Source organism: Cheilinus undulatus, linkage group 4, assembly GCF_018320785.1.
Source record: "Cheilinus undulatus linkage group 4, ASM1832078v1, whole genome shotgun sequence".
Taxonomy (NCBI): Eukaryota; Metazoa; Chordata; class Actinopteri; order Labriformes; family Labridae; genus Cheilinus; species Cheilinus undulatus.
The window spans coordinates 5,536,528-5,563,511 of record NC_054868.1 but is presented as its reverse complement, the minus strand read 5'-3'; the positions used below and the strand labels follow the sequence as shown (position 1 = coordinate 5,563,511).

The 26,984-nt window shown below is 38.0% G+C and overlaps 2 protein-coding genes across 2 annotated transcripts; both read right to left on the bottom strand.

Moving 5' to 3' along the window:
• Positions 1-299: 299 nt before the first annotated feature.
• LOC121508460 (putative leucine-rich repeat-containing protein DDB_G0290503) lies at positions 300-23,717 on the bottom strand. The gene is made up of 14 exons (XM_041785333.1): positions 23,510-23,717; positions 22,667-22,768; positions 20,030-22,312; positions 14,985-15,118; positions 14,576-14,676; positions 13,152-13,298; positions 12,269-12,290; positions 10,224-10,636; positions 8,804-8,988; positions 8,362-8,466; positions 4,677-4,742; positions 1,219-1,361; positions 1,019-1,119; positions 300-888 (listed from the first exon to the last, which is right to left on the bottom strand). The coding sequence occupies exons 1-14, from the start codon at positions 23,649-23,651 to the stop codon at positions 744-746; spliced, it is 4,089 nt and encodes a 1,362-aa protein (XP_041641267.1). The 5' UTR covers positions 23,652-23,717; the 3' UTR covers positions 300-743.
• On the bottom strand, positions 10,220-10,591 carry LOC121508933 (histone H2B-like). The gene has a single exon (XM_041786080.1). It carries the CDS (start codon positions 10,589-10,591, stop codon positions 10,220-10,222), a length of 372 nt encoding a protein of 123 aa, XP_041642014.1.
• Positions 23,718-26,984: the final 3,267 nt, after the last annotated feature.

Genomic DNA, 26,984 nt, shown 5'->3' with positions numbered 1-26,984 from the left:
TTTAGCCATTGAAACACAGTAATTAAACACTTACCAAACAGATACGTCCTGCTCTGTCCTTCACTGCTGCTGGTTTTCTTCCCCCTCTCTCTCCAAACTATCAGGATCAGACTCCGGGTCTAACACGTACGAATGTATATCAAAATTCGCCATATTTTACAGACAGGCAGGTTCATTCAAAGTTTTCAACTACTAGCATAACAACATTAGCCACATTAGAAGGGGCGGGCACAAAACATTGAGTCCTGCCACCGGCCAGCCTCTGGAAAATCGGCCAATCGGAGGAAAGCAGGTCCGTGGAGTGGGGGATTAAAGAGACAGCAGTGAAAACGAAACGTTTCAGACGAAGATTAAAATAAGGGGTTTTCAGGACACTAGTGTGAGAAACATGAGGAGTTTTTTGAGTTGTAAACCATGTAAAGCTACTATGTGGGTATCAGAGAGATGGTGGAAAGCCTTGAAAAAAGGCATAATACCCCCACTTTAAACAGTGGCATGCCATATTTTTGGTCTCTCAAATTTTCTGAATTAAATAATCCTCTGAGGGCCAGATGGGAAGCTGTGTGGGGCCAGATTGTGACCCTGGGCCTCCAGTTGATTATCACTGCTGTAGACTTTAGCAGCGCAAATGTTTTTACTAAAGGACTTTAGACTCCAGAGGGTTAAGAAGGAAGTTTTCAGCTTCACCATATTTCATCACTGACACTATAATATTTGTTATCTTGGCTCACTGCTTTATTACTTCAACAAACCACCATCTTCTCACAGATCCAGAAGTTTTTAACATCACATGAAATGTCGTTCCAGCTTTTCTCTCTCCCATGGAACTTTATGTGTACACAATCTTCTTTACCACCATTATTGTTGGGCTCCCCAGGAATCCAGTAACTGAAACCAACAAGAAAGAAAAACACCCGTGACAAGGATTGCAGCAACATGGCTAGGTTAGATTGCAGTTTCTCCTACGTGTTTTTAGACATTTGTTGATGTTCAGTGTAAAAAATAATCTTGAATGAACCTTTTAGTGAGAGGAGTGCCATCCACCCATCTCCATTCCTCTTTGTTTTCTATCCTTTTCAGTCCGATCCACGTATAGCCCACAAATCTTCTGGTGAAGTCCTGTTTCAGAAACAAGAAGGGATCAGTAATCAGTAGAAACAGCCAGCTGATGTCTAAGTCTCTTTTTTTTTCTTTTTACTTTAATGTTTATCCACACACCTGTTCTTTTTGGTTGTTGATGATCATCAGATCTGCACCTCGCTCCAAACAGTAATTTCTACTTTCATGCCATGATTTCCTGATGATAGAAATAAAATAGAGGCTGGGATGGAAGTACACCCATCCTTGTTGGAAATAATCCTCTGAAATGGAAAAAAAATAATCATTTAGAGAATCAATCTAAAATTTGGGAAAATTCAAACAGAACTAGAGCTGCAAGCAGCACTGAAGCCCTCGCATCCCGGCGCAACTGCCCAGATGTGAGGTAATAGTGGGGAGTTAGCAAACCCATACATTGTGCTGCAGAACGGCAGAGAGACCATGTAGATGCTCCTTTGTGTGTCCTTATGTTAAAAAAAGGCAAAATGCACGTTGTTAATGAGGTAATAGTAGCCCTCAACAGTAGATGGCAGAGTGACAAAGGTAGATGCTGATATGTGGAAGGGATAAGGGAAGGACTATTTATCAAGTGAAATTACAAAAAGATTGGACATTTTATTTTCAAGGTGCTGCAGGCTTCTTACACTAGGGGGCGCAACAGCAAAACCATGAAATGAACATCTAAATGTGGAGAGGGGCAAACCCTGATCATACTTACGAAATTTGAATGAAATTGGATGTTTCATATGAGAGTTACACCCACTTCCTGTCTGATGGCGAAGGATCAAAATTGCCGCCATGGCCATCAGGGCATCCGTGAATGAAACATGTCAATGTTGGGACATGTATACAGGTCAAAATCAGAGCATGGTAGGTTCAACACAGTAAGAGGAATACAAAAATGAGCCACTTGTGTCACTTCCTGTTGGCAGTAGAGGGCGCTATGATGAGCTGTTTTCAAGTGGGCGTGTTGAGTGTGATACTGTTGTGTTGCCATAAAACTCTGAAGAACATAGAATAATCTCCCCCAAAGTTACATCAGTTTTCAGTGAATCATGTTCCAAAAAGAGCACTGATTTGAAATTCCAGTGGAGCTGGTGGATCGATCTATCTATCTATCTATCTATCTATCTGTCGATCTGTCTATCTATCTGTCTGTCTGTCTGTCTGTCTGTCTATCTATCTATCTATCTATCTATCTATCTGTCGATCTGTCTATCTATCTGTCTGTCTGTCTGTCTGTCTGTCTATCTATCTATCTATCTATCTATCTATCTATCTATCTGTCGATCTGTCTATCTATCTGTCTGTCTGTCTGTCTGTCTATCTATCTATCTATCTATCTATCTATCTATCTATCTATCTATCTATCTATCTATCTGTCGATCTGTCTATCTGTCGATCTGTCTATCTATCTGTCTGTCTGTCTGTCTGTCTGTCTATCTATCTATCTATCTATCTATCTATCTATCTATCTGTCGATCTGTCTATCTGTCGATCTGTCTATCTATCTGTCTGTCTGTCTGTCTGTCTGTCTATCTATCTATCTATCTATCTATCTATCTGTCGATCTGTCTATCTATCTGTCTGTCTGTCTGTCTGTCTATCTATCTATCTATCTATCTATCTGTCGATCTGTCTATCTGTCTGTCTGTCTATCTATCTATCTATCTATCTATCTATCTATCTATCTATCTATCTATCTATCTATCTATCTATACAGTACTTAACAAATTTATTAGACCACCCTAACCAAAGTAAGGTTTATGCCACAGCTGCCCTAAATTAACAGCATTGGTAATTACCAAAATCATTTTTTATCTGTCTGCAATGGTTAATACACCAATATGGAGAAGCTCTTTAACCCAAATGATATTTTTAATGTTAAAAATCATTATTATTGTTATCCATCAATTTTCAAATTCACTGATTTACAAAAAAATGGAAAAAATAGTAAAGCACATTATTATTTCTTGATTAATATGTCAAAGTATAGTTATTTATTTGCATTCCTGAACAGAAACTTTAGTTTTAGTGGTTGAACGTTATGCTTGATTCATTTTTGACTTCTCAGAGAAGCCCAGTGAGCCAGCTCAAATTTGGGTGAATTCAGTTTGAAATTCCTCATTCCTGTTTAAAATGGTAAAACGTGGAGAGCTGTCTGAAAATAAAAGAGTGTGCATTAAAGCACTTCATGATGCTGGATGGTCTCTGAGACAAATATGACAGGTGGTCCAATAAATTTGTTAAGCACTATATATATATATATATATATATATATATATATATATATATATATATATATATAAACAAACATATCTTCATGTTTGACCATGAAATGTGATAAGAGTTAGAGTTAGTCTAACATGAGACAGGAGAAAAAAAATCTCTTATTTGATTTTACACAGCCATCTGGTAAACTTCCCATATACAGCGTTTGGGAAAGGGCAGTCGCTTTGAAAAATCTCAGAGGGTGATTGGATGAATGTTCTGTCACATCTTTACGGGCCAATCTGTTGTGTGCGTGCGTGGTGGATGAACCCAGATGCGGAGTCGGGAGCAGTTTTAAGAGATTTATTGTGCACAGGAAAAAGGGGGGGGAATCCAAATGTCCGGAGAGTGAGGGGAAATCTTCGTGGGTGAGAGTGCTGGAGCCGAGCTGCTGGTGAGCGGAGAGTGAGGCACTGGAAAAGAGGAGAGACACGTTAGTAGGAGAATCCACAGGTAAGTACAGAAATCAATCAAAGAATCACAGGAGATACTGAGCCGAGCGCTGGAGCTTTACCACGGGGAGTAAAGAGCAAAACTCTGGCACTGCAGAGAGTTTCCAGGCGTCTCTTGAAGGTGAGTAGTGATGAGTGATTAATCGCAGGTGTGAGAACTCTCCGCAGCGCCGTGGGGGGATGGTGAACCTCAGGGAAAGCAGTGACAAGTTACCAGCAACAAGGCCGGTTCCCGGAACCCGGAAACCGGAAGTCCATAACAATAAAATTAACTTTCAAAGTAACCATGACACAATCAGAGCCACAAAACATGCAACGTAGCTTTAACTGAGGAATAAACTCCATAGAGAACTACATAATGCGAACCATGGCTACTGTAGACGTGTCAGTACACGACTTTTGTTGTTTTTGAAAAGAAAACAATTCACTGCTGTTCTTTGCTCTTCTTATAACAAAGAAATGTCGTCAAGTTCTGATAAAACTGATGCTTTAGCAGCATCCACGCTAATGTGTTCCTCCATAAATGCACCGGCCTCTTGTTGCCGCTTGCTTAGGTCATGACTCAGCCGTGCCCAAAAGCACTGCCTCTCGTCGCTGATTGGTCCTGTCACTTTCTAACTGGGCCAAAACGGTTAGACGGGAGTTTTGCAAGATGGATTCGCCAGTGAGAAACGCAGAAACAGGAGAATCCATCTGCTTTGCAAGGTTAAACATGAAATTGATTGGACAAAATCAACAAACTTTGGGAACTGCTATCTGTTCACTCCACATCCTTTGGCTGACATTTGTAAAACGGGCCAACATTGATGTTAGACTGATTCATCTGTGCATCCCTATAAACACACATCTACTTACCAAAGTTCTTCAGATTTGCCTTTGTCTTGTTTTTGCAGTTCTCCTCCTGAGCCGATGTCTTACAGCCTGAATTGTGTGAAAAGCAGAAAACATTTATTTTGAAATTGAGATTTCATATTTAAACGTTTAAACTTGTATTTTAAACTTAAACCTAAGACTCAGTATTTTCCTGTGTGTTCACTGGAGCAATTTAAAAATCAAATCCTGAGTCAAACTTAATGTAACGTAAGAAAACATGAGTCACATCCTCTTTTTTCTTTTTTTTTTTTTTTTTTTTTTTTTTTTACAGTGATGCCTCATTATTACTTCTCTTCCCCAAACCTTCTCTGAACCTATTTTGTTGTGAAATAATATCTACAGGAAATGACTTGCTGTGGTCAGTGGTAGAGCTGGTTCTCTATAACTGGAAGGCTGATCTCAATCTCCTGCGGTCACATTATGACGTGTCCTTTTGTAAGGCACTTATCTGCAGTTTGCTCCCACTGCTGCTTCAGTGTCCTGTGGATATGTGGATGTAAATGACTGGGATTAGCTAAAAAATTATCAAGCCAATAGTGGAGGGACGGGGTGGGATTAAAAATGAAGACCAACAATTCTCCAACAAAATAAGAAGCTTGAACCAAACACAAGCCCTTAACCATTTAGAGTCTTTTTAATCTTGTACCACCTTATATGATCTTGTATGATAGGATGAGACCAAAGATTAACTTGTTTCCCACCATTTTAAAAGGATTTGACTCAAAACAACAGTACACATCATTAAAAAGGCTGCTGTAACCACAGTGAAGCATGGTGAGGGCAGCATCATGTGTTGGGGCTGTTTCTGTCAAAGTGGAACTGGAGTTTTACGAAAGCCCATGTCTGCCACTTAAAAACTAAAAATGTGAAAGTTAGGCAGTTCTAAAAACAAAAAAGAATCCTGTGTGCTAAATAGAAAAAGACATAACTATAAGATAAAAACCAATTATAAGATAGAAAGTCATAATTATGAGATTAAAAAGTCAATTATAAGATAAAAAGTCATAATTATGAGATAAAAAGTCAATTATAAGATAAAAAGTCATTATTATGAGATAAAAAAGTCAATTATGAGATAAGAAAAGTCATAATTATGAAATAGAACAATTGTAAGATAAATACTCACAATTATAGATAAAAAAAGCATAATTATAATATAAAAAGCCAATTTTAAAACAAAAAGTCCTAATTATGAGATAAAAAGTCATAATTATGAGATATAAATTCATAATTATAAGATTAAAAAAGCATATTTTGAAACAAAAAGCCATGATTATGGAATAAAAAATTGCAATTGTAAGAAAAAAGTAATAATTCCAAAACAAAAGAAAACACAATTGAGAGATAAAACATTATGAGATAAAATATACAATATATATAAGATAAATCACCATAATTATTAAATAAAAAGTCAACATTATGAGATAGACCAATTATAAGATAAAAAGTCAAAAATATGAGATAAAAAGTCATATTTATGAGATAAAAAGTCACAATTATAGATAAAAAGTCATAATTAAAATATAAAAAAGTCAAACTTATGAGATAAAAAGTCACAATTATAAGAAAAAAGTAATAATTACAAAATTAAAAAAGTTACAATTAAGAGATAAAACAATTTTGAGATAAAAAATTAAATATACAGTGCTTAACAGATTTATTAGACCACCCATCCCTAACCAAAGTACAGTTTATGCCACAGCTGCCCTAAATTAACAGCATTGGTAATTACCAAAATCATTTTTTATCTTTCTGCAACGGTTAATACACCAATATGGAGAAGCTCTTTAACCCAAATGATAATTTTATGCTAAAAATCATTATTATTGTTATCAATGTATTTTCAAATTTACTGATTTAAAAAAAGGGGAAATATAGTAAAGCACATTATTATTTCTTGATTAATATGTCAAATTATAGTTATTTACTTGCATTCCTGAAGAGAAAAATGAGTTTTAGTGGTTGAATGTTATGCATGATTCATTCCTGACTTCTCAGAGAAGCCCAGTGAGCCGGCTCAAATTTGGGTGTATTCAGTTTGAAATTCCTCATTCCTGATCAAAATGGTAAAATGTGGAGAGCTCACTGAAAATGAAAGAAATTTGTTAAGCACTGTATATGCGGTGAATCGTCATAATTATGAAAAAAAAGTCATAATCATTACATAAAAAGTCATAATTAAAAAATAAAAAAGCCAATTTTGAAACAAAAAGCCATGATTATGAAATTAAAAGTCACAATAATAGATAAAACAATTATGAGATAAAAAATAAATATATATGAGAAAAGTCATCATAATTATGAGATAAAAATGTAATAATTTTGAGATAAAAAAGTCAATTATGAGATTAAAAATCATAATTATAAGATATAAAAGACAATTATGAGAAAAAATGTCATAATTGTGAGATTAAAGTCATAATTATGGGATAAAAAAAATCATAATTATGATATAAAACAGACAAATATGAGATAAAAAGTCATAATTATGAAATTAAAAAGTCATAATTATGAGACAAAATGTCATAATTTTGAAATAAAAAGTCTCAATTATAAGATAAAAAATCATAGTCATAAGATAAAAAAGACAATTATGAGAAAAATGTAATAATAGGGAGATAAAAGTCATAATTTTGAGATAAAAAATTCATAATTATGAGATAAAAAAGTCAATTATGAGACAAAAGTCATAATTATGAGAAAAAAGTCATAGTTATGAGATAAAAATTCATAAGTATGAGATAAGAGGACATAATTTCGAGATTGAAAGTCAAAATTGTGACACAAATTTCCAAATTATGTGATAAAAGTCATCTCATAATTTTGACTTTTTATCTCATAATGAGGACCTAGGATTATTTTCTTTTTTTATAAAATAGCCTAACTTTCACATTTCTCTTTTTAAGTGGAAGAAATGGGCTTCCATAAGTTCTAGTGAAAATGGGGTCAGTTGGAAACAAATACCAGTCAGTTTTGGCACTAAAAATAAATCAGGTTTCTGTTAGAAAGCTGAAGATGAAGAGGGAACACATTAACTTAAAACATAAAAACAGATGTAGAATGGTTTCACCAGGAGGAGATGAGAGTTTTGGACCAGTCCAGCCTGAGTCCAGACCTGAATACTGCTGAAAACCTGTGGGCTGACCAGAGGAGGGCTGTCCTCTCAAACTGACAGATTTTAATCGCTTTTGCAAAGAGGAGTGGGCAGATTTGGTGTGAGCAGACTTTTTAGTCTGTATTTGTGTAGTGAGTCATTGTCATAAATGATTTTTTTCAGTCATGACGGTGTTGTAATATAATAATTTTCTCTCTCACACCGATGTTAAGTCTTTAACTTTGGTAAAACCCAGCAGCACTGAAGTCAAATGTAAATAGACTTGAGCTTCTCAGGCACTTTTCTAGTCGTCATGAGTCATCGTGAGTCTGGTTCTGCTCCAGGTTTCTGCCTATATAAGGGGTGTTTTTCCTCTCTGCTGTAACTTTGCTCTATGTTTCTTAGTGCTGAGCTCATGGTGGACTAAAGGCCTTTGTAAATAATAAAACAAGGAGTACGGTCTAGACCTGGCCACTTTTTCAAAAGTATTGAGATAACTTTGGTTATGAATTGGCGCTATAAAAATAAAGATTAAGATTCTTGAAGCCAAACGGCTCAAAAGTAGAGACGTACTAGAAAGTGATTCAAAGTGAACGAGGCGCAGTGAAATGTTGAGAGCAGCTTGTAGGAAACACAAGAGTCCAAAGCTCACAGCCAGCAGTCTGAGGAGTTTTCTCCCTCAAAGAAGAATCACAAAGATGATGAATTAATCCTCAGCAGCTTTGTCAACAGGAAGGTTTACACACTGACCTCACATCTAAAACTGCAAACAGCAAATTAAACCAAAGCCAAAATCAGGCAGCTTCATAAACCATAGTTTAAAGGAGATTTCAGTCCATTACAACACAGGACACAACCATAGATACTCTTAAGGTTGAAGAGGCTGAATAAACTGACAGGGAAGCAGATCATGGATATGATGTTATATTTTAATGTTTACTGATCCCAGAGTGAATGGATTCATCCTCGTCTTTTCCTCTTGATTAAAGTCCATTTTCAGGAGATTATTCCTCACCAGACATGGCAGCAGTCGCTCCACCACGCTCTCTTGAACAGCTCTTCACGTTCGTCCTCCTGGCTGATGGATCAGGTACATTTATATAATCCACAGAGATCTCCAGTGGCTCTTCAGAGACAAATGTCGCCATATTTTCAGACTGACTGGAGATGGTGATGTAGACAGGGATACTGGTTTCTGATCTACTTCTTTAAGTTTCCTGTCTTGCAACACCACATTTCTCCTCTTCCTCATTTTCTCTCTGAGTTCAGTTCCATATTTTATATGTTATAAATGACTCATTTGGGAAAAATGTCATCAGAGAAACTACATTTGGCAGGGGCGTAGCGAGGGATTTAGGGCCCCTATAAGAATATTACACTAGGCGCCCCTTGATACAAATTTCAGTCTGTTGGCTGATTCATTTAGCCACTTTTGATACAATAACGGCACTAAGTATTAGGAAAAATTAAATAAAAACACACTCTTTATTGTAGCCAATGGAAGCCCATTTCCACCACTTAAAAAAAGAATAAAAGTGGAAGTAAGGAAATTAAAAAAAAACCCTCCAAGGTCATAATTATAAGATTAAAATTTAAAATGATGAGATAAAAAAATCACAATTAAAAGATACAGAGTCAAAATTATGAGATAAAAAGTCATTTAGTATTTATAACTTTGTATGTCAGAATATTGACTTTTTACTCTAGTTCTGACTTTTAGATCATAATTATGACTTTTTAACTCATAATTCTGAATATTATCTCATAATTTTGATTTTTTTTATATCATTATGATGACTTTTTATCTCATTATCATGACTTTTTTATCTTCTAATTATGACCTTTTATTTCATAATTATGATTTAGATTTTTTTTTCAAGAATTGCTGTACTTTCACATTTTTCTCCTTTTTATTTGACCCAAATGGGCCTCCCTACTGTGGGCTATGCCCATGGGGGGGGGGGGGGGGGGTTAGTGGTCCTTACTAGTGAAAGTGACTGGAAGCTTCCTGAAGCACTGAAGCTTTCCATCCTATTGGTTCACTCATGGGCCGAGGGTTTGTTTGCTCTACTGTGCCATCATGTGGACAATAAAGGTAAAACAGGCAGAGTGATTCCAATCACACTGCAGTGGTGTGAGAAACTTTGAATAGAATGAATGTTTGTGACGCCAATACATAAATTCTGACCTTAGATATGAAGTTAAGTTAATCTGTTATTAGGGCCAATATTATATTCATTTAACAGTAACTTTTCTATTCTCGGTGGAAAATAAATTTTCCTGTGAACAGTTATTACAGAGTAACATTTCACTTCCATGTTACTGCTGCTCATGAACATTCAGCCAATACATGGGATGAGAGGATTTCTACTCTTTAACTTAAGTGGGTGGTCCTTGAAAGGAGCTTTAAGTCGGTTGAAGTTAAACAGGTTTACTTGGAGCTGGTGTACTTGATGACGGCCTTGGTGCCCTCAGACACGGCGTGCTTGGCCAGCTCTCCAGGCAGCAGCAGGTGGACGGTGGTCTGGATCTCCCCAGAGGTGATGATGGAGCGCTTATTATAGTGAGCCAGACGAGAGGCCTCCCCGGCGATGTGCTCAAAGATATCACTGACAAAGGAGTTCATGATGCCTGTAGCCTTGGGGGAGATGCCGGTGTCGGGGTGCACTTGCTTGAGCACCTTGTAGACGTAGATGACGTAGCTCTCCTTTCTCCTGGCCCTCCTCTTCCTGCCGCTCTTGGTTGCTTTGGATGCTGCCTTCTTGGAGCCCTTCTTCAGGGCGGATTTCACTGGTTCAGGCATACTTGACCCTCTGGTATCCCTACTAATTGTTGCCTCATTTTCCTCCTAGTGTGCAAAAAAATGCACAGGGGGTGATTAAATAAAAAGTTAAATTAGTTTATTTTTAATTGTTTATTTTTTCCTTGTTTCATCAACTTGTGCCATTAACAAAAATACCAAATATTCAATAACGGTCATATCTTTTAACCCTTTAATTGCCATGTTTGTAATGTAAACAAACAATTTTTCAAGAAAAAAAACACAAATTGATTTTTTTTCAAGATGCTACACTGAAGTGAATAACTTATATATGGATGATTGCAGCCTGGCAAACATCACTGATTAGTAGCAACATTGGTTTAAATGCTTTATTATGATAATTTTTTGTGAAGTCAATTATTCTAAAATACTCACGTTTTTCACCCTTCTGTGCAAAAAAAGCACACCTTTAAATCATGTTATAAATATCATACATTTCAAAATTGTTTTACTATTAATGAATTTTATTTTTCTCATTTAAGGTCAGCCCTGATCATAAATGTCAAATACTCATTCATTTTAATCTTTTTAGCCCTTTAAATGCCATGTTTCATTGATGATGTCACTGCATTTTTAGATGCAAAATACACACAAAAAAATTTTTTTTTGCAAGTTACTACATGAAAATTAGATAACTTATTTTTTTGATTATTGCACAGACACACTCACAGACTCACACACTGATCTGCACTTAAACAAATCCTCAGAGAGTTAGTGAGAAGGGGAGCAAAGGGCAGTATAACACTGAAATCTGGTGGGAAAAATATGTATTTCCTGCCCTCGCCCATATATGGTAAAAGTGATGTCACAGGGTAAAAAAAAGTGGTCCAGGTGCAGATGTAAAAGCCCCAACTCTCAAATGAAGAAAATGCATGATTCATGCCTTAATGGGGTATAAATCAAAAGAAGTGGTTTGAATGGGTTTCACTGTGCATTTTTTGCACACCAGGGATATTAACGCTATAAAAAAAAAAAGGTTTATTTATGTTGGGCTGATTGTTGTGGCTGGGACAGAATTTTGAAAATTGTGAAAAAATGAACAACAAATACAATACATGATAATATTAATTGTGAAAGAGGACAAAGTTTGTTTTTTTTTAAATATAAACTAAGTGTGCATTTTTGGCACAAGAGGTACCAGAACTGAAGGGAAAGCCATGGGTGTGATGAGGGAGAGCTGCCTTTATTATACAGGCTGTATGCAAAGGCACCGTGTTGTTTCCTGCCTGTGATTGGCTGGAATGCTCAGCCTCTGTTTTCAGGGCCAGTCTTTCAGGAGGAAAGCCAAGAAAATGTCATGAGATCAGAAGTGAACAAAGGAGATGAGAAAAGCAGCTACACGGAAAAATGAGCATACAGTCTGAGTTGTTCTTGTTTCTGCGTATGTGTTTCATATTTAATTCTCGGGTTCATTTGTATTTAATTAATTCAATGGGATTTTTATTATTGAAGGCATTTTTTCCATTTAAAACCATGTTTAGTAAAATAGAAACTGAAATAACTAAACTCATTGGAGTCCAAAATTTTCCCTTTGTTCATGCACTAAAATTTGTTGGCTGTGTCTTATATAAATGTGATCTGCAGTTATTCTCTACATGTTTTGCTCTCATGTCTAGAAAAACTTCTTTAATTGACTGGCAGCTATAGTTGGGCACATACCTTGTCTCTACTGCTATAATAACTAAACGTGAGAAATAGAACAACAAATGACATACAACTGGGCATTTATTATCACAAAAGAGCTTTCCTCATTAGAAGCACATTTTCAACACAGAATAAGTGAAAAAAGTCTTTTTTTCATCAAATAGGTGACCTGAAACCTATAATTTGTAGTTGTGAAATCTTTTTATGAGACCAACAATCTTGAAGATAATTTGTTTTTAAATGATTTTTAAAGGACAACACATAAAGTTCCTTTTATTAATTCCTAAAAATGATGCTATATATATAACTGTATAATTTCAGTGTTAAATCAGGCTTTTTTTTAATCTAAGTGATATAAACTATAAGCCCATATTGGTGCAGTGTTTAATATTTATCTTAGTAGTGGAGCAAACTTGGTAAAAATGAAACATTACATTGATAAAGAGGCCTGTCTAAATTAGTGGTTAATCAACAAGGTTAGAATCATTTTGGATTTTTCATTCATTTTTTATTTTGGATTTGTTTTCACTCTGTGGTCAGTTTCAGTTTAGTTGTAATTTGTTTTTCAATCAACCATTTTCATGTCAAATCAGCAGCAAATTCAATCATCAAACACCTTTATGTCTATCACTACAGAAGATATAAGCAGGCCGGCTCTAAAGATGGTGGATAAAACAAATACAATGTTAAAGACTGGGTCCATGCAAGGCAGCAAAAACTCTTGATTATTATATTGAGATCATAGTTAGAGTTTCTACAAAGTGATCTACATTCAAGGCTCTTTGGATATCATAGAAATACAGAAACATCTATATACAACAAATAGAAGCTACTCATAGTTTTCATAGCATGTTGTTGGCGTTTTTATATGACTGTCTGTGAGATTTGAATGCCCGGCTAGAGATCAATGGTCTTCTCACAGATCCAGTTTTTTAGAGAGGAACATGATTCATCGTTCCAGCCGTTTTCCACATCATACGTTTGTATTTCTACACAGTCTTCATCTCTTCTCTTATAGTTATTCGGCTCTGAAGAGGCCCAGAAACTGCAATACAAAAAAATGAAATTAAAAAGATATAAGTATGATTGTGCCTTGACATAAATACAGTGACATCACATGAACTGCAGCAGGAAAAAACAATCAAAAGGGGTGTGTGTGTCTGTGTGTGCCAGGTGATTCTGAATCTCCTAGCCAATTTGAGCTATTTTCTGTTGCCACTGATGTCACAAAAATACACTGATATTGCCTGCAGCTTTTGCTAGTGTGACTCTGCATCCCATAACACCATGCTCTGTTTGTTACGCTCATATCTGTGGCCTTTTTAAACTCCCAACAACACAAAGTGCAGAGAGCTTTCATTGAGGCTTCATTCTTGTCGTCTTTGCTTCCCATTGTTTGTTAAAGGGATACTTTAACATTTTGGCAAATTTGCCCATTGCCATAATCTCTATAGTCTTAGTAATAGGTTTGTTACCTTTAGTTGTCCATGCAAGCTATTTTTAGATCAGCGCTGCTGAGTTCGGAGCTGCTGTGCCAACTCTATGGACACAGATGGTATTTTTGGCTTTCCCTCATCAAACTCATCAAATACACAATCCAACAACTCCAAAACGCTCTCATGGACAAGTTGTGATGAAATAATAACATGTAATTATGTAACATTACAACACATGAAGCAAATACTCGGAACTACTTTTCGAGTAAACCACTGGGCGGAGTGACACAGTGCAGCAGCCATGTCTGGAGTGTAGTTCTGGCTTTGCATTTAGCTTTAAAACATCTCTGTCTCGTAATGTTCCATGATTATTTCATAGCGTGGCGAATGTGCAGTTTACAACTTGTCCATGAGAGTGTTTTGGAGTTGTTGAATTGTGTATTTGATGAGTTTGATGAAGGAAAGCCAAAAATACCGTCTGTCTCCATAGCCTTAGCTGTGCAGCTGGTATATCAGTCCTCCCAGATCTAGAAACAGCTTGCACCAACAACTAAATGTAACGGACCTATTACTAAGACTATAAGGATTATGGCAATGGGCGAATTTGCAAAAATTTTGAAGTATCCCTTTAAGGCTGCAGAATCTTTAATTTTTTGCATCCACATTTGTGTGCAAACCAAACAAACTCATGCGCAAAAAAAAAAAAACATATTCCAGTGGGATTTGAGACTTTTGATGGTGTTGATATGGTGTTGATATAGCTCGTGTGTGGGAGGGTGCTGTGACTGGAATACGTGGCGTCTAAGCTTATGGGAGAGAGTTAGTAACTACATCACAGTTCTTGATTTATCAGAATACAGTGATGGCTGGTAAATAAAGTACAAACCTAGTGGTCAACCGAGTCCCGTCCACCCATTTCCACGTCCCTTCGCTCTGTCTGTCAGTCAGTCCGATCCACAAGCGCCTCTGGAAACTTCTTGCAAAGTTCTTGTCAACACAGAGGTACAGTCATAAAGAAATCAACATTATGAACATGTTTGAGCTTTAATTCATTTCTGTGATTCTGATATTTCCTCCAAGTCAACACAGCCAGCCCACTTATGGCTATGCAGATGTATGCATAACTCTTCCTCTTAATGGACTGAAATGTCTTTATCTTAACCTAATTTTAAGTGTTGATGGGACTCTCTGGGTTTTTGAAGAAAATTTCAGATGGTCTCTCAAAGAAATATATTTCTTGGCCCTTCTGCGTTGTCTCATTTATTTGACACCAGAGTTTACCACTTGACACACACCTGTTCAGCTCTGCTGTTGATAACTATCAGGTCTGCACCTCTGCCTCGACAGTCAGCTCTACTTTCTAGCCAGGACTTCTCCACAACATTGACAAAGTAGAAACTTCCGCTGAAATAGTGCCATCCATTGACATCTGTTTGACATGAGAGAGAAACAAAATATCTCAGTCATTTAAAGAAGGAGTCAGGATAAAAGTCTGAGTTTGGTTGATGATTTCTTTAAAAGGATGAGTCAGTATTAACTCAGCATTAAGAAATCAAGTCGTATATCAGCATCATATGAAAATGTGCAACATGGCTGCAATTACATCGTTGCAGTCTTCATCCCTTTCTACATAGAGATTCTTTTGCAGTGCTGCAACAAATCTCAGCTATCGCTATGTCCCTGGCATTGAATGTCCCTGTTGACTGTAGGGGTGTAAATCACCTATTTCATCACGATACGATAGCGATATGTTGGACATAATACAATTTTTTCTGATATGACAAAATCAGCCATAATATGATTTTGATTTGATTCGATATCGTGGACTACTTTCAATATCAGACGATTTTTATGCACAAATTTCACTGAAAAGGGTGATTTCAGGAGTTTAATTGCTGAAAGGTTTCTGGGTTCAATAAATACAAAAATATCTTAACAAAAATAACCTATGTTTGACTCTACAATACTATCTTTTTTAATGTTGCAAATGCAAAAATGTCATAATCGCAATCAAGCATTTTGGCCTCCGTTTTCCTATTTTAGATGTTTTTTTATTGAACTCAGTCCCACAAATGTGGACTTAGATAGATATTTCTGCTTTGTATCAGCCCTTCAAACTTTACACATGGGCCTATTAATGCAAGAGGGACGTGGATGCAGCCGAGGACCTCCACTTCATACCAGAAGTCGGACGAGTGCCGCCATGTCTCGTCTTCTAATACCGGAAGTTACTTGAACTGAACCAGTGTTAATTTCATCGACTAAAACTATGACCAAAAAATTTTCATTCACAGCCTTTTTTCCATGACAAAAACTAGACTAAAAAAAAAAAAAAAAGATCTACGATGAATAAAACTGACAAAAACCACGTTTAGTTTTTCATCTAAATGACTAAAACTAGACTAAAATGTAATTTAGTTTTTGTTGGCCAATCAAAATTCATGATATTTCTCCACTGTGGGTAAATCTGTCAAAAAAACAATGCAGCTCTATCTATTCTGCCTCTCAGCTGTAGAAAGCAGGGACCCCAGGTTTGGCAGGGTGCAGAGAACACACTACCATGATTTGGTACCAGATTTAGACAAGAAAATAAATGCTCGGACTAAAAGTAAACACTAAAATGTGAGGACTTTTTATGGACTAAAACTAGACCAAAATGTTTTGAGTTTTTGTCAGTCAAAAGTAAGAAGGATAGAAACTAGACAATTTCCTCAAGCGGAAATCGCGAGAGGGGCTCGGGGGGCGGTGCCGGTTTCATCGCAAGGCCATTTATGACAATAGCCCGACTTCTCATTACAAGGTCATGTCCAAGTCCAAGCTGAAGCAGCATGTAGCTGGACAATGACACGGTGAAATGGTTGAGAAACACTGTACATGACAGGAGACTTCATTCATTGTTTTAGTCATGTGGCCTGATTAGCTGATGCTGATCACCTGGCAACTGAGCCTCAGCTGTTTTCTTGACATACCTGGTGGTGTTGACCCTCCCTATGAAATAGAGTCCTTTATTTGAATTTTATACAGACATGCAGTTCCTGTCAAGGTCTTGATGAGAGCAGGTGCAGAAGAGATGAACTTTGTTATTTCCAGCTCCATTTGAACACATTAAAAACTTTTATTGAGAAAGGATTGTGTGTTGCTATTTTGATTGATGTCACCAAAGTCAAGAGAACACAGAAACACACACCAATGCGTGCTTCACGTGCTAACACACATACAAATGAACAATCTCTCCCATTCACTTCATATGGGATATATGTGTGGCTGTCTTTGGCGACTGACGTTGCCAAAGACTTTATGGGGGACTGTATGTGGATGAGAAGCCACCCACCATCCTGTTAAAGCATTGTTTAAATGGGCTGCTTTATTGGAACAGCTCTGTGTGTGTGTGTGATCAGAGCTCATTGAGGGCTGTATCTGTGTGTCAATCAAGGATGACATCATCAAAGCACCACAGCTGCTGTTGCCATGGTAATTAATGCCTGCACGGTTACGCATCACTGATTACAGATCAGTTACACCTGAGGCAGCAGAGAGTAGTTTTGGGTGATTTTTGCTTGTGAACACAGTCTCTTTCTCCTCTCCGTGTGCGAAAATCGTAAATGGTATCATCAAACGGATTTTGGCGTGAGCATCTGCAGGCTTGGAACTAGCTGTGATGTAATTTTGGTGTTGATTGTGCAAGAAATGAGGCCAGGAGGGCGATCTAAAAACGGGTATCTTTTTGACTTTGAAATGAAATGGATCCGATTCGGTAACATTGCAGCAGATGGCCGAGATGTCCATTTTCTTGGGACAGTTGGTCCTCTCACGCCAAAACTGCACATGATATGGCTTTGGTTCTTGGTTCCACAGTAGCGGGACAAGATTTCCTCCGTTTTGATATATTTTTTATGTGTGTGGTGTTAGATTTGTGGCCGTAGTCACAAGTTGTTCACAAAAGTCTAAGTTGATGTGTTGGCTCTCTCACACTCTGGGGTGATGACATCACCCACTCTAGCAGGGGGATTTTTCATGATTTTCACTCAACGCACAGGAGATTTGAAGACTTGCCTATCGAAAATCGTAAACCCCATCATCATAACAAAGACATTCCTGAAGACAGGACAAAAATACCTGCGTTTTAAAGTTTGAATGATCTCTGTAGGTGAAAGTATGGCGAAGCAGTAGGGGTGGTAAAAAACCCTATTTTGGGGGTTTCATTGTCTCTCTCCCCATTCATTTCAGATGGGACATTTTTCGCAGTTTTTTGCAAATAACTTTGCGAAAAACTGGCAAATCTCTTAGAAAAGTCATAGCACACCGATCGGGAACAAACCACACATTTTGATGTATAATTTGCAGGGGTTTTCTCAAAGCCCTAGGAGGAGTAGCGCGGCGAATTTTTGTCCGTAAGATGAAAACGGAAGAACAATAGTGGCTCAACAATAGTGGCTCAACAATAGTGGCTACGCCACAAGCCACTCTCCTCCCATAGCTTTGCTATGAGGAGGAGAGTGGCTCGTGTCGTTGCCCCGAGCCCCTAATGACTAAAATGTGACTGAGACTAAAATGCATTTCATTTGAAGACTAAAACTAAGACTAAAACTAAAAATAGCTGCCAAAATTAACATTGAGCTGAACATCTTCCTTGTTTTCTTCATGCATCGCTGCCATATTAATAGAGGAAAGTCCACCACATAAGGAAATACAAGTAGACAAAAAAATGGGTGAGTAAAAAGCTTAAACAATCTGATAAACATATATATAAATTTAAAATAAAAAAAAATATCTATACACATATGAAAATGTATTATACTTTAAATTATTTTATCTTAAATCATGGAGTACATCTTTTCATTTAACTGAGAAAATACAAGAAAGAGGATTCTGCTTTTTTGTTTTACTATCAATCATTATTTCACTATGGATCATTTATTATAAATGATTCATTAAAATTCAAGTAATCTCGTCATTTGAGCTTTTTATTCCAAAAACGTGCACAACACTTGTCAGCTGTATTGAATGACATGACAACTTGCCTCTGGCAACATGGCGGCAACGTCTGCCTCTGGCCAGCTAGCCAATCTCCTGCTGCATACTATGTCTCTGCTCAGTAATATGTGAATTTGGATCATAAATTGATCCATTAAAATAAATGTAATGTTATCGCTGTGCTTGTTAAGTTGAAAACTCCAACACACGGTGAAAACAACAAAGACGTTTAGTTCAAGTAACTTCTGGTATTAGAAGATGAGCTATGGCGGTGAATTTCCAACATCCGTTGTGAAGTGGAGGTCCTTGGCTGTGTCCAGGTACTCTTGATTAATGTGGCATATAGGTCAATAATTTTACAGTACATTATGTTACTCTTATGAAATCAAAGCAGTGGCATGTGATGTTACAGTGATGAATTTACGTTGTTTTCGATTTAAAGCAATCTTGATTTTGATAAATGGAGGCCATAGGTAAAAATTTAAGCTCAGAGGGTAAGAAAACATTTTTTCAGTCAAGATCATAAAGCATGGCTGAACACTGCCAGAACAACATTTGTCTGTTTAATTGAACAGTTGATCACATGTTCCAATACGGAAACTGACAGCATTATTAAATAACACACTCGTGCTTTTTATAGCACTAACACCTGAGGAAGAGCATGTCAGCTTAAAATGCCATTGTTGTTAAATAAATAATGGGAACTTCCTGGTAGTGACTTGCTTCTTTGCTCTGCAGGTAAACAATGGAAGATGAGTTTTCTGTCTAGTTCTCCCTGCAGGAAAACACTGACATGATTTTACTCAAAAGAGGTAAGAATTGCTCTGCCTGAGTATATCCCAGTTTACCTGCACTGCTTTGAGATTCCAGTGTTATACACCCTCTTTATATCTCTGTTCTGCCTCAGGTATCAGCAAAGGATGATAATCCAACAGCAAAACACGTTAGATGCATTTACATGTACTGTAAGACTTAACAGAGGAGTAACAGTCCAGTATTGATCAGGCATCTGTGCTAAACAGGTTGTACAAATTAAACCATAGACTGTAAAATACAGTATAGAGGGAGGGTAAAGGCCTAATACTCCAAGCTGCATTACAATCTGAAAACTAATAAGAAATACAAAGAATCTTAAGACTTTATATAAATCAGTTTTATGTTCTGAGACTCCACAGTTATTAACTCAGAGAGAATATTATTCCTGTTAGTACTAAGGTAATCTTACAGAGAAGAGTGGGATGAAACAGGGAACTGAACAAAACCTGGCCTATGAGACAATGATACAACCTAATGTCCAGAATACTGCCTAACCTAAGCATTTAAGGACAATGAAAAAAATCAATGGAATACAATAAAAAAAAATTACCTTGAAGCTTGATGTTAAGGTCTGCTCTCCATTTATTTGCTTTATCCAGTGTGTGCTGAAGCTGACCTTTTTCTCTTACAAGGTTGTTATACTTGATCTGTAACTGGTTTCTTTCAGAGGTCAGGCTGTTGTACCGGTTCTGTAATTGTTTCCTTTCTCCGTCCAAGTTGTTGTTCCTGGTCTGCAACTGGTTCTTTTCTGCTGCCATGTTGTTGTAGTTTGTCTGTAACTGGTTCTTTTCTGTTGCCAGATTGTTGTAGTTGGTCTGCAACTGGTTCTTGTCTCTTGCCAGATTGTTGTAGTTGGTCTGTAACTGGTTCTTTTCTGTTGCCAGATTGTTGTAGTTGGTCTGTAACTGGTTCTTTTCTCTTGCCACATTGTTGTAGTTGATCTGTAACTGGTCTCTTTCTTTGGACAGGTTACTGTTGCTGGTCTGTAACTGATCCCTTTGTCTGGCTAGGTTGTTGAAGCTGGTCTGGAGCTGGTCTCTTTCCATGACCAGATTGTTGTACCCAGTCGCTGATTTGTTCCTTTCTTTGTCCAGGTTACTGTAGCTGGTCCATAACTGGTCTCTGTCTCTGGCAAGGTTGTTGTAGCTGGTCTGTAACTGGTTTCTTTCTGAGGTCAGGCTGTTGTACCGGTTCTGTAATTGTTTCCTTTCTCCGTCCAAGTTGTTGTTCCTGGTCTTCAACTGGTTCTTTTCTGCTGCCATGTTGTTGTAGTTTGTCTGTAACTGGTTCTTTTCTGTTGCCAGATTGTTGTAGTTGGTCTGCAACTGGTTCTTTTCTGTTGCCAGATTGTTGTAGTTGGTCTGCAACTGGTTCTTTTCTCTTGCCAGATTGTTGTAATTGGTCTGCAACTGGTTCTTGTCTCTTGCCAGATTGTTGTAGTTGGTCTGTAACTGGTTCTTTTCTCTTGCCACATTGTTGTAGTTGGTCTGTAACTGGTTCTTTTCTCTTGCCACATTGTTGTAGTTGATCTGTAACTGGTCTCTTTCTTTGGACAGGTTACTGTTGCTGGTCTGTAACTGATCCCTTTGTCTGGCTAGGTTGTTGAAGCTGGTCTGGAGCTGGTCTCTTTCCATGACCAGATTGTTGTACCCAGTCGCTGATTTGTTCCTTTCTTTGTCCAGGTTACTGTAGCTGGTCCATAACTGGTCTCTGTCTCTGGCAAGGTTGTTGTAGCTGGTCTGTAACTGGTCTCTTTCAGAGGTCAGGCTGTTGTACCGGTTCTGTAATTGTTTCCTTTCTCCGTCCAAGTTATTGTTCCTGGTCTGCAACTGGTTCTTTTCTGCTGCCATGTTGTTGTAGTTGGTCTGTAACTGGTTCTTTTCTGTTGCCAGATTGTTGTAATTGGTCTGCAACTGGTTCTTGTCTCTTGCCAGATTGTTGTAGTTGGTCTGTAACTGGTTCTTTTTTGTTGCCAGATTGTTGTAGTTGGTCTGCAACTTGTTCTTGTCTCTTGCCAGATTGTTGTAGTTGGTCTGTAACTGGTTCTTTTCTCTTGCCAGATTGTTGTAATTGGTCTGCAACTGGTTCTTTTCTGTTGCCAGATTGTTGAAGTTGGTCTGTAACTGGTTCTTTTCTGTTGCCAGATTGTTGTAGTTGGTCTGTAACTGGTTCTTTTCTCTTGCCACATTGTTGTAGTTGGTCTGTAACTGGTCTCTTTCTTTGGACAGGTTACTGTTGCTGGTCTGTAACTGATCCCTTTGTCTGGCTAGGTTGTTGAAGCTGGTCTGGAGCTGGTCTCTTTCCATGACCAGATTGTTGTACCCAGTCGCTGATTTGTTCCTTTCTTTGTCCAGGTTACTGTAGCTGGTCCATAACTGGTCTCTGTCTCTGGCAAGGTTGTTGTAGCTGGTCTGTAACTGGTCTCTTTCTTTGGCAAGGTTGCTGCAGCTGGTCTGTAACTGGTCTCTTTCTTTGTCCAGGTTACTGTAGCTGGTCTGTAACTGGTCTCTTTCTCTGGCAAGGTTGTTGTAGCTGGTCTGTAACTGGTCTCTTTCCTTGACCAGATTGTTGTACCCGGTCTCTGACTCATTCCTTTCTTTGTCCAGGTTACTGTAGCTGGTCTGTAGCTGGTCTCTGTCTCTGGCCAGGTTTTTGTAGCTAGTCTGGAGCTGGTCTCTGTCTCTGGCCAGGTTGTTGTAGCTGGTCTGGAGCTGGTTTCTTTCTCTACTCAGATTGTTGTACCTGGTATGTAACCAGTCTTTTTCTTCAGTCATGTTGTGACTTTGATGTAAGAAGACACTTTCTGATTGAGACTCGGAGATATGTTTGATGTCTGATGAAAGAAATGAAAAAACAAAAATACTTTGTTAGGAACTATCACTCAGGACTAAAGGGACAAATTTACCAATTTTTAACCAGCTGTGCATTGATAGTAAATGTATTTGCTATGCTCATTTCCTCTGTGCCGTTCTAGTGGCAGCCTCTGGACTGTCCAGGGAGGGTTGAGTCTAGGGTGGCTACATCAGTACAAGCTGAAATGAATTTCTCTGTGTAATATTTACGCCGGTACCAGCAGCATAAAGCTTATCCAAACACTGAAACAGTCTGTCTGTTCGCCATGTCTTATTTTGTTATTTTAGGGCACAGTAAATTTGTCCTTTAATCAGCATCCTAAAAAAATACTCACATTGGAGAATCAGAGTAATGAGTCCAGATAGGAGAAGAGCACACAGCAGACCCAGGCATACCGTGGCTATTCTGTATGACCTCTTCTTTCCATCTCGAGCACCTGAAAGAAAAGGTGATTGTTATATGTACATATAGCTTTTAATCAAAATGTGTTTAATGTAAATGTGTGTGTTTTTAGTAAACCCATAGTTCCCCTGTGTATTTATATGCTTATGAGGCGGTCTTGCCTCTGGCAATATGGTAAATGTTCACAGTATTTCCCTTTGTACGTTTCCCTCATCTCCATTTCAATTAGATGTTCCTTTTTTGTTGTTATAAACTTTGATCAAACTATAAAAGTGGGTCTGTCGACTGTAGATAGTAGAAAAAAAGCAAAATGGTGGAATCTAGAAATGCAATTTAAAGGATTTGATTAATTAAAATTAACTGTAAAAAATCTGAGATTAATCTTTTTTTTAATTATTATTTGACAGCCCTATACTTTAGTAAAAACACCTATCATGCATTTGTAAGTGATTTGATTAGTGCTTAATCAAACAAATTGACTTGACTTTCAGTAAATGACTACTGGTGTCCATCTCTGATGACCCTCAGGAGATATATAAATATTCTGCAAACATTCAACATCTCACAGTTGTTATAGTAATCAACCAAGCTTAAAAGAAGAATCTTATAAATATTAAGTTAAATACTAAGTTTGTTTTTACCAAGCTGAAATATCAAACACTCTCTTTATACTAGAGTGTCTTTGTTCTAGAAAATACGATCCTTGTTCTGGGTTTATGTGTTACAGAGATTGCTAACACAGATTTAGGCTGACATGTTTGAGTACGTCTGTTACCTGAGAGTGCAGCTCCAGCCGGGTTTATCTCCAGAGTCTTAAAATTGTCGATGTTTGCATCAGTACTCTCAGACACTTTCAGCAAACATTTCCATTTTCCTGGAAAAGTAGAAAGCCGATCATCGATATCTGATTCCTCCATGATGTTCAGCTTTAAGATTTGGTTCAGTTTGAGGCAGAGGAGCCTGCAGCTGTTTGATACTGGTGTTTCAGAGATGATCGACTCCAACTGGGCAGGCACTAAGAATTTGTGCACTTGTCAGTGGGACATTCCCACTTTGGCTGTACAGGAAGCTAACACAGTTGTTGTGAAATACTGTGAGAGACCGCTTACTGTTGCAGTACAGTGTGTCTCTGATTTCTCTTTTGCTCTACGTACAAATAGCCGAAAAATTTAGTTCAGTATGCCCCCCCAGCTATTGGCTATAACAGCCTCCACGCTTTCAACAAGATTTTAGAGGGCTTTTGTGGGAACTTGTGCCCATTCATTCTGAGGTCAGGCACTGATGATGGCAGAGAAGGCCTGACTAGCCGTTTCCAGCTCATCCCAAAAGTGCTGGATGGGGTTGAGGTTAGAGCTCTGTGTGGGCCAGTCGAGTTCTTCCACACCAAACTCAATAAGCCATGTCTTTATAGTCCTTGCTTTGTGCACTGGGGCAGTCATGTTGGAATAGAAAAGGGCCTTCCCCAAACTGTATAGTTGGAGGTATAACATTGTCCAAAAGTCACTCCAAGAACACGTTTCCATCGCTCCACAGTCCAATGTCGGTGTGCTTTACACTACTCTATCTCAGTGGTTCTCAAAGGGAATGCATACCCCTGGGGGTACGTGAAGGCACTCCAGGGGGTACGTGAGATATTAAAATATATTCCAGCTATTTCAGAAAAGTAGCGTATTTCTATGCATGTCTGGAGCGACACTGTTTTTGCGAGTATATTGTACATTCTAAAATCACATTTGTGCTGCTGTGGTGTGTTTTCTCTGTCCTCCTACAAACAGTGATATTTATTGGAGCGGAAGATAAAAGGAGGTTTCTCCCTCTCTGTCCTTCACTCCATGAGTAGCGCGGCACTTTTACACACAGCCAGGAGGTCAGTGCAGTTTTGTGTCACTGTTTCATTCATTGTGCCAACCACATTTGTAAGAGGAGGGACTAACTTTTCATTCATTCTATGTTGAATATGATCAATAATAGTAATCAGGGCACAGGTGAGGTTCGCGGTGAGGGAGTTAACTCACCCACAGCGCACAGATTGGCTCACCTAGACCGGTCAGGTGAGTAATTTCAGTGAACTGGTTGATCCGGAGCATTTATAAGTCGTATTTCTGAGGTCAGAGGAGACTGTGTTGGTAAATATTTCACTGGAATAAAGTCCTGTTAGTTCAGAAACAGCTCCAGCTGTGTGAGTAGCGCATTTGCGCTCATGTGGACATGTCGGGCTGCCTGCTGCCGGTCTCCCTCTCTACCAGGCTATATGAGGCAAAAACACAAGAACTGACTACATACAATAATGAGGAGAGGACAAATATCAGGTGGTGTTAGAGAGGAGAACGTTCTCGTTCCTTTGTTGGAGTTTATATTTTGTAAATTATTAAATTTAATCAACCTAAAACCCCCTGAGTCTCCCCCGTTGGCAGAATGGTTTGACTCATACTGGCACATGCCTGTCAATCACTGTATTCACAGTCACTCCATTCATAAAAGGTTAGTTATTTATTTTTTGTGAATAAATGCTGATCTATAACTAAGTTCATGATTTCAGTTTGAGAAGAGATCTTTATTATGATCCCATAAAGGGGCACTAAGCTGTCCTTTTTATAATTAGTTAATTATTTACAGGTTTTTAGTTCTTTCTAGCTCTGTTTTAATTTCCAAATAGTTGAAGAGAGACTGCTGCAGCCGCGCAGAGTTTCACACACTTCTGGCTTTAAATGGTTTTATGCCTTTCCAGTCACTGTTTTCAATACATTAATTTGAATTCCCACATTTAGTGATGAGAAGATGTGCCGTGAATTTAGTCGTGCATTTTTAACATTTAAAATGTTTGAAAAAAATATTTGTAATTTAAAATAGTTTTTCAGTTACAATGTTTGATAAATCAGACGGCTGTCACAGCACTCTTTAATGTATTTCTTTTTGGCCAAAAGCTTTGCGCTGTTTAGGGGACTGAAAAAAGATTGAGAACCACTGCTCTATCTGACCCTTGACATTGGGCGCTCACATTAACGCCAGTGGAAGTTTGGGTCATTGACACTCTTAAAGTTGAAATTCCTCTCCTTCTCCAGCTTTCTCAAAGATATCTGAGGGTATCTGACAGGTATTTGGATCTGTTCTTGATTCCCACCTTGACTACAGCTCGCCACCACACGCCTCAGTTTTTACACCATGAAATGTGGCATTGAAACAGGGCTGGGTAGAATTTTCAGAGCCATTGCATGTTAGTGAAAACGTTTCAGTGTAGATATCTTTTAGACATTTGCACATAGTGGGTCATTGTACAGAGAAAGCCAAATATCCTGCCTGGTGAAGTCAGAGGTCACCAGAGAATCTGCCCTCCTTGACCTTTCCAGAAATGCACTTCCTCCGGGGCCGTTGACCTGTTGTATATTTGGTTTTTGTTCTGCTTTCAGTAAGAAAGTTGTTGATTTATATCTTCTGTTCTGCTTATCAGACACATCAACCTTCAGGCACACCCTGTCTTATAGGGAACTGAAAAACTTCCAGGCATCCTGACTTTTAAAACACCCTGTTTTTACAGAGAAACTCTCCAAGTTTGTGTGAAAAAGTAAATCATTTTATTTCATTCATTTTGTTGACTGGTCTGCTACGATGTCTGCAAGAGGAAAGGGAGGTAAAGGACTCAGTAAAGGAGGAGCCAAGCATGACTGTAAAGTTCTCCGTGATAACATCCAGGGCATCGCCAAGCCTGCTGTCCCAACCCAACAGCATAAAGATTATGAGAAAGATTATTATTATGATATGGTCTCCCGAATTAAAGTCCAGTAACGTTTAGCAAACATAATCTTTGTGCTGTTAGGTTGTAATACACATTGTGTGCAGAGAGTTGCCGACTAAAGGCGATAAAAAAGGATAATTTTTCTGAAGCAACGATAGCTACAGAAAACAGAACCTAAAGAGCCACGACAAATCAATTCAACCCAGAGCTTGTGTCGAGGCTGAAAAATAGTTGAGAATAGTTGTTTCCAGCAGTTACGAAAAAATATTTCTAAGTTTGTATTATTACCTTATTAGTATTGTTTATATGAAATTCCTGAGTTTGAATTTCTTCGGAAAACGACCTGGTGCAGCTTTCACATTACACTGACTATCAGCATGTGGAATCACTACCTTACAGCAAGGGAGACCGGAGATACACTTGACTCCACTGCAGCGAACCAGACGGCGGATAACGGGCGTGGCGATTCCCTGGGCGTTATCATGGAGAACTTTATGGTGACGCTTGGCGCTACCTT